The 13502-nt window shown below is 37.7% G+C and overlaps 1 protein-coding gene across 4 annotated transcripts; it reads left to right on the top strand.

The window, feature by feature from the left end:
• The first annotated feature begins 232 nt into the window (after positions 1–232).
• LOC311034223 (HLA class II histocompatibility antigen gamma chain-like) lies at positions 233–12634 on the top strand. Of its 4 annotated transcripts, none has more exons than XM_084042040.1 (9): positions 233–454; positions 1547–1719; positions 2753–2847; positions 2993–3040; positions 10240–10323; positions 10530–10608; positions 10791–10997; positions 11124–11180; positions 11280–12634. In XM_084042040.1, the coding sequence occupies exons 1-9, from the start codon at positions 366–368 to the stop codon at positions 11285–11287; spliced, it is 840 nt and encodes a 279-aa protein (XP_083898166.1). In that variant the 5' UTR covers positions 233–365; the 3' UTR covers positions 11288–12634. The 4 variants fall into 4 exon arrangements, with proteins under 4 accessions (XP_083898166.1, XP_083898165.1, XP_083898164.1 ...); XM_084042039.1 differs by having other exon boundaries at positions 235–454; positions 2750–2847; XM_084042038.1 differs by lacking the exons at positions 233–454; positions 1547–1719; positions 2753–2847; positions 2993–3040 and adding exons at positions 6946–7162; positions 8955–9127; positions 9825–9922; positions 10068–10127 and having other exon boundaries at positions 11124–11177.
• The last annotated feature ends 868 nt before the right edge of the window (positions 12635–13502 follow it).

Below are 13502 nucleotides of genomic sequence, written 5' to 3'. Positions count from 1 at the left end.
GGACACAGTTAGGCACTAATGAACAAAAGACAATTACGTTTTTATTATTATTAGTTATTATTATTACAATTCTTTTCGTTGTTGTTCTTAATATTAAGACTTTATTAAGTGCGTAGGTTAGGCCTGCATTAAATCCACTGATGTCTGCCTCTACCAACAAGTGATGATGGCTCCAGTCAGCCAATGACAGCCCTAGTTATTTATTTTCAGTCTAATCCACAGCAACTCGAACTCCGGGACTTTCCAGGAGTCTGCACCTTTCACTTCACTTTTCCTTGTAGTCTGTCTGGCTTTACAAGGGTATAAGATCCATCAGACAGTGTCCAGCTAGTTTAATTGAGGACCTTGACAAGAGCTTGAAGGACATGGAGACTTCTCAGAAGTATGCACCACTGGCCACTGGGAGCCTGTCAGGGAGTGCAGAGGCCCTTGTCCCCCCAGAAACAACCAGAGGGTGAGATACACTTGATATATTACTTTATTTACAAAATCCAGATAATAATAATAATAAACTTTATTTATACAGCACCTTTCATGACATAAATGCAGCTCAAAGTGCTTTACATAAAATAAAATAAAACAAAAATGCTTTACAGAAAAAGCAACACAATTCAACAACAAAGCAGAAAAAACAACATTGAAACACTTTAAAGCAATGGCATAAAAATAAAGGCTGGAAGATAATAAAAAAAAGACCGTTGAAATTATCATTCATTCGTGATAAAGGCTATCCCATGTTTCATTCCAATGTACATTTACTTTTGAATGAAATTATATTATTAACGCACACACAGGCGATGGACGGACAGAGATTTCGCACATTTATAATATATATATTTTTTCTTTTACATGTTTTGACTTATCACTGATTTTTTTCATTATAATGACAACAAAACAGAAGTAATTAAAACAACATACAATAACAAAAGCATAGTACATCAATCTTTTTTTTAAATAAAATAATGCAAATAAAAATAAATTCAAATGCCGGTATTACTTGTAAAATATTCAGAAAGCTTAAAAATACAAAGTAGTGGAGAGTGAAGAGCAGTCACAATTCTCTTAAAATAAGGGAAGGTGTCTGCCTAGCAACTAGTGATGCCTCTAATGTTATTGGTTAAAAAATATGTAGCAGAGGAAAACGTAGTTGTTATTCATATAACTTTTCTTAAAAAAAGAATGAAAATTAAAAAGATAAAATATTATGTTATTTCAAATATTTCAGATTGTTTTCTCGTGATGAGCTGTTATGAGACAAAAGTCTTATCACAGGTTTTAAATTTCACAAGAACACAAAAATGAGAAGAAAAAACAGCACAACACAGGATCAATAACAAAAGCAGAACAACAACAGTTCAGGCTTTTTTTTTATAGAATGGGCAGAGATTGGCTTTCATATTTGTCAAACTTTTGGATTGAAATGTATTTAATTAAAAAACAACAGCAGCATAGCCTAAGGTAGAAATATTTTTCACATCTTTCCAATTTATTAAATTGACATTAATGTTTTATAACAGTTTACCTTTTCCTTTGACTGTGCCACTAGGGGTTCCAACAGACGTGCATTCAAGATAGCAGGGCTGACCACACTGGCCTGTCTGCTACTGGCCAGCCAGGTGTTCACTGCCTACCTGGTCTTCAACCAGAACCAGCAGATCCATTCACTGCAGAGCAACAGTGAAAACATGCACAAAGAGCTGAAGAACACCCGTACCCGGAGTAAGGAAATAAAACATTTTAAAGAGGGGCAAATATATTGATGGGAAGGAAGTACCACAGGGAATAATAACAACTTTATTTATTAATAATAGTAGTAAATATTCTATTTCTTGAGGGGTTGTTGTTTTCAGAAGATGTAAAAACTATATTGCAAGGTCACAGTATTCTTCAGCAGGTCAGAGGATGTGGAGGCTGTAGGACATGAGACTAATCTTCGAGGGAGGAAATGAAAAGGGAACGGAGCAACGGACTGTAAATGTTGTTGAACTGGTTTGAACACTGTTGTAGAGAGAATAGAAGAGAGAGTATGTTACTTGATTCAATTTGATTTGATTCGGTATGCACTCAGGGTTCGAGTAAATGTCAAAAAGTAATATATAATACAAATCTAAATAGAGAAAAATATGAATAAAGACATTTGATGACAATGTTATAATACAGCTCTATCAGTTCATTATCAGTAGTTCTGGTATGGCGTTTTTACCATCCTACCATGGAGTGTCCTAGTGTCCATGTCATTTTAGCTCTCTAAAATATTTAGACCTATATGATTCTATATGAATCTTCAGCAGGACTGACTGAATGGCACAGAATAGTGGAGGTGGAAACCACTGTGCTACATTACAGTCTGATCTAGTCCTAGATTATAATAGCATAGCATTCTATCATCATTGCCATCATACATCTTACCCCTTGAACTGTGTCAGACTAGTGGTCCAGAAAAGGTCAATTAGATTTTACTGGCACATTGGCAGGCCTAGAGGAGATATCTCCACCCTTCGAAGTTGAAATCAATCATATGCAGTTCGTATACTGTATCTATATATGATTAGTCTCTTCGTTTTTAGAGTGTCTTACAGTATGTATCAATGTCTGTTCTTGGTTGTTATGTTTGTCTGTGCAAGACAAAGGACCACAATTGTATTTTTGTCCTTGACGTGTTATCTCACTGAAAAGTATGTATTTCATGTATACATATATGTCACAAATCTCACTCAATAGTCTGTCAATTTCCCCCCATCCTTCCCAGCAGTGCCAGCTGTCCAGATGGGCATGTCTATGAACAGCATGCCTCTGTTGATGGACTTCACTGAGGACGAGGGCAGTGCTGACACCAAACCCATGAAGGTACTTTCATCAAACTGTCAATAGGTGGCAGTGAACTGAAATGAAGGAATGAAGCTGTCAAATAACAAATAAAACAATGAATGCAGCACTAACCAGTATCATTGGTGAATATCAATCTGTTAATATTTTTGTTCTATGCCACCAGAAACTGGAGGACACTGCTTTGGAGGACAAGGTGAAGGATCTCTTGCAGGTGAGTACAGCATGCTGGTGGATGCCAACCAGTTTACATTGACAAACTCTTCTGCATTTGTAGATTTTCTTTGGAACATGACTTGTGTTTCTCACCAGAACTCCCAGCTGCCCCAGTTCAATGAGACATTCCTGGCAAACCTGCAAGGAACAGATGGAAGAGAGTGAATGGAAGGTAGTGTGCATGTACACACACAGCCATAGCTTATGGGTGGCCCTAACTCAGTGAAAAAAAGAACCCCCAGCTTGCACAGTGTGTTAAAGTGTCACTGAGCATGACATGTAACCGTGACTGTGACGCCCACTGCTACTAATAGTTAGGATGGGTAAATTGCAGAGGACAAATTTGCGTGCAGCGACAAAAATACCCCAAAGGAGTGGGGACTAAATTATGAATTATTATAATGTGCATCTAAACATATTGTTTTCCACAGGGCTTTGAATCCTGGATGCGTCACTGGCTGATCTTCCAGATGGCCCAGCAGGCCCCTGCACCCCCTACTCAGACAGGTAAATGACCCTAATTTGAAGTAAACACACATACTGTACTGGAAGCCAACATGGCTTCCACTGAAATTCCTGTTAGTGTTGCTGCTTAACGCTGATGATCAATAATAAGTTGTTATTAACCTGACTCCTATCCTCTAACACTCTCTCCATCCCTCAGCCACTGTCGTCCAGACTGAGTGCCAGAGGAAAGCATCTGGAAAAATGAGGCCCGGGACCTACAAACCCCAGTGTGATGAGCAGGGTCGCTACAAACCCAAGCAGTGCCATCCCAGCATTGGGTACTGCTGGTGTGTGGATGGGAGTGGACGGGAGATTCCTCAAACCCGTTCCCGTGCCAAACTTGACTGTCAGAAAGGTAATGAGAAAGTCAGCATCCATCCACCAACAAAATGTCATTTTGTATTGATATTGTTTCACAGTTTGTGCAGAAGCCATGAATGACCACACTAAGGGTTTCCATGTGTTCTGTTAATTTTTCCCCTGTAGCCCCTCATCGCATGATGGCTTTCCCCGGGATGATGCTGAAGGCCTTCAGCGATGGTGGTGAGCATTTCAGTGTACCATTAAAAACACAGCGATTTGTTCTTAATTTTAATTGCTAAAATAATCATCATTATGTCTCTCTTTTTTCAGACGAGTGAGAGAACTCGATCAGATTCAACGGCATCTGACTTCATCAGCGCTTTCTATCAGAAGTCAGATTCTTCTGAGCTACTTATAGGCTATACAGGAATGTTCATGATTTATCATAAATGCTATCTTTTAATCAAAACTTTAACATAACTGATGCTGAACCAACAGTAGACCACAAGCGAGTCTTATCCATTTCAACTAGATGTAAAGCATTGATGCTGCTCTTTTTGCAATAGTTTTGAACGATTTTCTGATATAAAACAAGGCACATGTTGGTCCTCTTTTTATTTCCTGACATTGTGACATACATAATACGTTTGATCAACCTAAATTACTGAATGTGGATTTACGCTCGTCATCAGTCTTTTCTCACAGTGTGAAATGTCAGTGCAGTACTAAAGGGAGTGGAAGTGTGTTGTTTTACTTCATTTTATTGTACGGAGTAGGCCTACATTATGTCGAAAAGATTGATTCCTTCTCACATCCTCTCACTGCCAACTGTTGCATACCGAATCTATTCATATTATAAAGCATTTAAAGTGATCATGCATAACAGCAACAATTACTGATCTACTGGACTCGGACTGTGTGATTTGTAATTGTTGTACATTTTTACAATGTAACTAATGTTGTCAGTGCTTTTTTAATTTGCAAATAAAACACCACTGTGTTTCTTTGTAGTCAGCCATTTTACTTTCTTGCCTCATTGCCTCATTAACCTTCATTCTCTCTGTGTGCCCACAAGTCATATTTGTCAAAGAATGTTTTGGTTTCATTTTGTAACCAGGTGACTCAGACCGTCTGATACCATATAAAGCTAATCACACAGGCTACTGAATCTCTAAGGTTCTCATCCACCACATATTGATCGCACAGTAATTGTAAATTCCTTTTGTCTATGTGTCTATTTTAATTGGTGTGTCACAATATAGAAGGATATGTTCTGAGCTTTGGCCAGAGTTTTTTAGGGAAGGGATGGACAGGCAGCCTGTGTTTGCTGATCTACGTGTGTGGGAAGGGGTGTACAGGTGTGGATCATGTACTGAAAAGGGGGTGCCATGTCCGTGATTGCCTTTGTAAATCATCACCAGAGTTTTGAATTAAGTGTGTGCAGCAAGCCAGTGAAGTGAACACAAAGGTGAATACATGAAGAAGAAAAAAAACATAATTAAAAAGTTGTGAAGTTGAAGACTAGGTCTGTCCACGTTATTCTGGATCAGTGGACGGGGTTTGAGTGAGCATGCCGGCAGACGCTGTGATGTGTGCCTTGAATGTCTCCCAGGTTCCTGGCAGTTGGAACAGAAACCACCAGGTTGTTGGCAAAGGAAATGGAAAGATCCTGTATGGTGCATGACTTTCCAGGAAGTAAGAGAAGCTCGGCCACCGTGAGATGGCAGCAAAGCAGGGAACAATGCAGGGTGGGAAGGAGAAAAACAGCTGCGTGGCATCAGCATAATAGTGCATGCTTACAAGCATAATAGCTTGTGAGCAGAAAGGATCTTGTTGTTGAGGGAAACAAGACAGGGTCCAATAACAGAATAGCTCTGACATAATTATGGTTTCAGTCCAATCTGAACCACCTTGACTTCCATTATAAAATACAACACATATGATTAGTCCAGCGGTTTGTGAGATTAGGTCTGTGTCCAGACCTAATCACAGACAGACACTCTTATAGATGGCTGGCTTTCTATATTGCCACGCCGTAAAAAGTAAGGGACCAAGTACAGACCCCTGGCGGACCCTGGTCAGGTAACTTTGGACAACACCTAACACCTTAATTTCCCCTCTGGGATGAATAAAGTACCTACCTACCTACTGTACCTACAAAAGGAAATTACCTCCTAGAATAGAACCATATAGCTTTCAGACTTTTCTAGTCAGATCTTCCGTCATAGGGGAACGCCCATGTAGAAAAAAGGGGATTTTGCTTTTCTTCTAGGAAGTGTAATAATCAGCAGCCATCATTTATACCCCATGCCACATCAGTTTCACTTTAGATTATCATACTTAAGAGAAACTCTTAAACCATCTGTACTTGTTCATTTAAAGGTTATAATTGACCACACATCTCAAATAAGACTTCATAAACAAGACAGGGTCTAATAACAGCACGGCTTCCGCGTGGAACTCCATATTTGGGCAAATATTTCATACAAGTGGAACTCTATATATGGGCTGAACTTTGGGGGGGGATATACATACAATAAATAGATGGCTGACCCCTTTCAGTGCCATGCTGTAAAATGTTTATTCAGCCACTTCGTTCAATGTGCTTTTCCTCAATCTTGCATTTGAAATACTAATATTTTCTTGACTTTTCCACTTCACAGAACCACTTGGATTAAGTCAGTGGTTGTAACTGGGTTATCAATCTATATTATAATTTATCATAAACAATATTATTATCATATATTTTTGTAATTATCATACCAAGTACATATATTCAGTTTATTGTTGTGATTAGATTAAATCAGAAGCTTTATTGTAATAAACATGGGGTTAGTGGAAATTGCTTTCATTACAGCTTATTATTATACACAGTTATTATTATTATCATTATCATTACCCTTATTATTATTATTATTATTATTATTATAAGCCTTTTAAAATACTTGTTTTTAGGTTTAGGCCTGCATTATTCCACTGATGTCTGCCTCGAACAACAAGTGATGATGCTCCAGTCAGCCAATGACAGCCCTGTTATTTATTTTCAACCCAGCCCACATCATCTGCATCTAGGGACTTTCAGGGAGTTTGCACCTTTCACTTCACTTTTCGGCGCCCTTCTCTGTGTACACACACCTTCCATATCTACGAGGCTATTTTAAAGATACATCAGGAAGTGTCCAGATAGTTTTTATTGAGAATCTTAACAGGAAGAACAAATGGAGAATTCTCAGGAGCATGCTCCATTGGCCACTGGGAGCCTGGCAGGGAGTGTGGAGGCCCTTGTCCCCCCAGAAACAACAACCAGAGGGTGAGATATGATTGTTAGATTAAATCCCATAGACTGCTGAAATTATCATTCATTCATGATAAATGCTATTCCATGTTTTTTTTCTTATAACAATGTTTTAAACTACAATTACAAGAAAACAAAGGTAAGAAAAAAATGTTATGACAAAAACATACAATAACACATGTTAAATAATGTAAGTATAAAATAAATTGAGGTTTAGGGTTGGTACTAGACTAAAAGTTTACGTTTTCAAATAGCAAACAGTGGAGAGTGAATAATTTTCAGGAAAGTGTCTGCCTAGCAACTAGTGATGCCTCCAATATTATTGGTTCAAAAGCAGAGAAAACATAATTGCTATTTATATAACCTTTCTCAGTAAATAAGAATGATAAATAAAAGGACTTAAATATTACTATATCAGATTTATAATTTTGTCTTATCACAGTTTTTAAATGAGAATTACAAGAAAACAGAAGTAAGGAAAAAACAGAACACATAATTAAAAATATATATATTAGCACAATAACAAAAAGTAAAGCAATGTAAATATAAAATACTAGCCTGATCAAGCCTTGTATTAAATATCAAAATATTAAAGGTTTTCAAATAACATCATCGTCGTCGTCGTGAAGTGTGTTCACAATTCTGAATGTGTCTGCCTAGCAACTAGTGATGTCTCTAATATTATTGGTCAAAATATGTTACAGAGAAAAACATAGTTTCTATGTAACTTTTAAATTTGCAATTAAGAAAATATAAGGAAAAACAGATCACATCATAAAATAATTAAAAACTAACTACTAAATACAATAACAAAGCAGTAAAATAATGTAAATCAAAAACACATTCTCAAAGCCTATAAGGCTTTACTTATCAAATATTATTCAAAGTTTTCAAAAAACAAACAGTGGAGTCACAATTATCTTGGAATAAAAGAGAAGGTGCCTGCCTAGCAAATTACAATCACGAAGAAAGCAAAATTAAGGGTGCGGTCACACCAAACTTTAATTCTGCCTATGCATGCGGGCAGATTCTGCCAATGCTTTTCAATGGGAACAGAGCTTTTCAAAAAACAAACATTGTGTTCACAATTCTCTCGCAATAAGAGAATGTGTCTGCCTAGCAACTAGTGATGCCTCTAATATTATTGGTTCACAAGCAGAGAAAAACGTATAACCTTTCTTGGTAAAATAAAAAAGAAAGAAAAATAAAACAAAATAAAAAAGGGATGATAAATAATAAGGTAAAACATATGAAATACAAATATTTCAGATTTGTTACATGTTTTTGTCTATCGAATTACGATCACAAGAAAGCAAAATTAAGGGTGCGGTCACACCAAACTTTAATTCTGCCGATGCGGGTGGATTCTGCCAATGCTTTTCAATGAGAACGGAGCTTTTCAAAAAACATTGTGTTCACAATTCTCTTGTAATAAGAGGATGTGTCTGCCTAACAACTAGCGATGCCTCTAATATTATTGGTTCAACAGTAGAGAAAAAAAACATATTTAGGCCCAACTTTTCTCAAATGTGTTTTGGAAGCCCATTTCCACCACTGAATAACTGTTGGGATTTTTCTTCACTCAACAGTTACCACCTTATACCTTTATTTTTCTCCACTAATGTTAGATATTGTGGGCAACTGCAAGAAAAACACACCTTCTTTTATTCAATGGGCAGTAAAAGGCTTCATAATTATCAATCATTTCTTTCCTTTGCTGTGTTTACATCCACACACGTTTCCCATATATATTTTCATTTATACCAATTCTTTCTTCTCATATTTACATTTTCCTCTGTGCCACTAGGGGTTCCAACCGACGTGCATTCAAGATAGCAGGGCTGACCACACTGGCCTGTCTGCTACTGGCCAGCCAGGTGTTCACTGCCTACATGGTCTTCAACCAGAACAAGCAGATCGATTCACTGCAGAGCAACGGTGAAAACATGCGCAAAGAGCTGAAGAACACCCGAACCCGGAGTAAGGAAATAAAACATATTGTACAGGTGGCTTAGGGAGAATGTGCAGTGCCACAAGGAATAGCCTAATATTAATGATACTAACTTTATTTGTAAAGAAAAGTAGTGCGAATTCTAGGATTGACATTGAAGGAGGAAATGAAAAGGGAACAGACTGGAAATGTTGCAGAACTGGACTGACCATTTCTGTAGTTGAGAAAAGAATGTTGGTAGTGAGGAAGCATGTTTACACATACTGTACGTACAAGGAATTTTACTTGTTTGGTATGCTCACTGGGTTCAAGTAATAAATAATTAAAAAAGTAATGAATAACAATATAAATATCAATAGAGAAACCTTTTTATGATAATGAGTTTGTAAGAAAGGATATCAGTTCCATATTAGCGGTTCTGGTCTGGCGGTCTTCCACCATGGAGTGTCCTGTTGTCCTTGTCATTCTAGCTCTCTAATCTAGTTTGACCTGGTGGGATAGTTTTCAGCAGGACTGACTGAATGGCACGGAATAGTGGACATGTAAACCACTGCGCTACATTCTGATCTAGTCCTGGATTAGTATCACATATCATTTTGTCATCATTGCCATCATACATTTATGATACATTTAGCTGTGTCAGACTTGTGGTCCAGAAAAGGTCAAGTTGATTTTATTGGCGCATTGGCAGACCTAGTACAATGTCAATTTACTCCTATTCTTCAGTGCCAGCTGTCCAGATGCGTATGCCTATGATGAACAGCATGCCTCTGTTGATGGACTTCAATGAGGAGGAGGCCGCAGCCAACACCAAACCCATGATGGTACTCTGTCTGTCACTAGGTGGCAGCAATTCTTTTAACTAAATTGAAAAGGCGTAAAGAAAGAAACTGTCAAATACTAAATGGATTCAGCACTACAGTATCATTGATCATTTCAATATTCATATTTTTTCTATCATGCCACCAGAAACTGCAGGACACTGCTGTAACTGTCAGCATGGAGGAGCAGGTGAAGGGGCTCTTGCAGGTAAGCACAGCATGCAAGTCTGCTGCTCCTCGGCTACATTAATAGATTCTTCTGAACTTGTAGATTTTTTTTGTACTAGATTAGCACAACTTGTCTTTGTGTTTCTCACCAGAATTCCCAGCTGCCCCAGTTCAATGAGACATTCCTGGCCAATCTGCAGAGCCTGAAGGAACAGATGGAGGAGAGTGAGTGGAAGGTAATGTGCATGCACGCATGCATGGGCGCAAACAAATACACTGTGTGTATATATATATACACACACACACACACACACACACACACACACACACACACACACACACACACACACACACACACACACACACACACACACACACAACCTGTGGCCTATGTTCTTAGTATGCATGTATAATGTTTATCTAAACACAATCCTTTCCATAGGGCTTTGAATCCTGGATGCGCCACTGGCTGATCTTCCAGATGGCCCAGCAGGCCCCCCCTGCTCCCCCCACTCAGAAAGGTAAATGGCCCTAAATGTGATGAAAACACACATAGATAGCAGCAACAATTGATTCTCCAATTGGATAGTTTGATCTCCACTGAAAATCCTGTTAATCCTGCAGTTCTATGCTGACAATCAGTAATAAGGTTTTATTGACCTGACCCTATTTTCCAACATCTTGTACTCTCTCCATCCCTCAGCCGCTGTCATCCAGACTAAATGCCAGGTGGAAGCAGCCGTCCGAACTCCAAGAGTGTATGGGGCCTACAAACCCCAGTGTGATGAGCATGGCAACTACAAGGCCATGCAGTGCTGGCACAGCACTGGGTACTGCTGGTGTGTGGATGAGAATGGAACTGAGATTCCTAGTACCCGCACCCGCGGCAGCAAACCCGACTGTCGCAGAGGTAGAGTGAATTTAGTCAGCATTTTAAAACTATATAGACCACTATTTACATATTTGTTGTACTGTATGTGCAGCAGCCATGAATGACCGCACTAAGGGTTTCCATGTGTTCATTTCTCCTGTGTAGCCGCTCGTCGCATGATGGCTTTCCCCATGATGCCGCTGAAGGCCTTCAGCGATGGTGGTGAGCATTTCAGTTTACCATTAAAGTTCTGCACTGCAAGTTGTTCTTCATTTTAATAGCTAATACTCATAATCATCTTTCTGTGGCTCTTTTTTTCAGATGAGTGAGAGAACTCGACCAGACTCACCACATCTTACTTCTTCAACTCTTTCCAGAGCTATCAGAAATCAGATTCCTTTGAGCACATGTTTTGAGCATACTTGTTTAAAGTCATACTTTGTAACATTCATTTTAGTAGTCTTTGCACCACTGGTAGCTCCGTTGTCACGACAGTGTTTATCTATACGGAAGTACCGCTCAAAAAGGAATGCTACAGGGCCCTAGTGTCTAGTGTAGTGTAGTGAGTATATTTTGGAACGTAACAACAAGTTGTCTAAAATATATTTTATATATTTAACTTTAAAATACATAAATAAATACATTTCTGGTACATTTCCGATGCCTATGTAATTTTGTCATGAGTGTTGGGGGCAGACACTCGCCAAAACAAAGGAAAAAAGTGTAATTTTAGAGAGTTTTTAGAGAAGTTGTCAAAAAACACCTGAAAAATATACCAGTTAAAGATAATATCAAAATGACTTTGGTTTGATTGTAAAAGTTACACAGTATGACTTAGAAGTGTGTCTCTCAAACAGGCTTCATACATATACACTATACAGTATATAAATTCATTTAATCAACCTCCAATTTTTCTGAAATTTTTAAATCTCATACCTGTCATTTAATCACAAAAGTTCATTTCTACAAACACATTTACATGAATTTAAATCAGTATATAAATATTGTTTATTTTACTGTTTTATTTTTCTTTAAATACCCTGTAAAGCAGTAATAATATGTATTCTCAGTTTGTCTCTACACAGAATAATATGTTATAAACCACAGGCAAATTTGAATGATAAAACGTTAAATTGATTGATAACTCACTGGAAAATGAATCCATGTATGTCATGGAGTCATGATTTAGCTCTGCCCAAATAAACACTGAGAACAAACTGAGAAATTGTGAAAAACTGTTTAAATAGCCATTACTTTTTAACATTTATAATGTGTTGAGAAACAAATAATTCAATTTCCTTAACAGGGTATTTAATACATGTTGTTTTGAGGTGTTCTTTCTCAAATAAAGCATTATATAGAATAGAAATTGAGTCATGGGAGTGTGAAACCTGTTAAACCTTTTTAATCATGAATGTGACTGTATGAGGGATAGATTCTTCATAGAGGGATAAATAAAATGTATTTTTTTTAACATGAATAATCAAATTGAAGAGGTTGGGCTGTTAGCCTATAGCTACAAATGTACTGCTACAGTATATACATTATAGTCTGTTGGAGCAATATGTACTAAGTACAGTATATATTGTCTGTTAGAACTATATATGTATATACACTAATGTTTCAAGTACCAGTGAAATAATTATGATTATAAAAATAAACAGTACTCAATATGACATTGCTTGCTTATTGTGTGTGTTTGCAATGTTATACTTTTTACTGTTCTTTTAAAGTTAGGCAATGTTATATAGAGATAAGAGAACATGGAGAGGTGTTGCACTCATTATGATCCTTGTTCGATTCCTGGGTTCAAAGAGAGACATTCGTCTATATATAGTAGTATTTCTCAACAGGGGTGGTACAGCCTCCCAGGGGCCTACATACTGTAGAAGTTTGACGGCCGCTGGAAACATTGTTTTTAAAAGGGGGGCTCTGAAGTGGGGGGCTCTGAAGAGTACTAACCCTAACCATGATACTGACATGATACTGACATGATACTGACCATGATACTGACATGATACTGACCATGATACTGACCATGTTACTGTTGAGAAAAGTCGAGCTTGCACTCCAGCTACACGGAAAAGAACCACTTTATTTGAAAAACATGACAGGTGTGCGTGTAATGTTGACCTGAAGAAGATCCCTAGAGGATTGAAACGTTGTCATGTTTTGCAAATAAAGTGGTTATTTTCCTTTATGTAGCTGGAGTGTGTACTCTACTTTTCTCAATATTAGCCTTAGCACCCAGCACTGACCATGGTACTGACGTGATACTGAGCCATGACACTGACCATAATACTGACCATGATACTGACATGATTCTGATGATGTCATGTGACATGACCATGTCATCATGGTCATGTCACAGGGCTGTGGCAGGCCCATTTTCACCACTGAATAACTATTTGTTTTTTCTTACAGTTACAACTTAATATCTCATCATTCTGAGTTGTTTGTGTGTAATTGTAATTCCGACATAATATTTCATTGTTACTTAAGTATAATTTTAAGTCCACTTCTTAATGATCCATCGGAAACTAA

The sequence above is a fragment of the Gymnoscopelus microlampas genome (genome assembly GCF_963454915.1).
Source record: "Gymnoscopelus microlampas genome assembly, chromosome: 18".
Lineage (NCBI taxonomy): Eukaryota > Metazoa > Chordata > Actinopteri > Myctophiformes > Myctophidae > Gymnoscopelus > Gymnoscopelus microlampas.
This window is presented reverse-complemented; position numbering and strand designations above follow the sequence as displayed.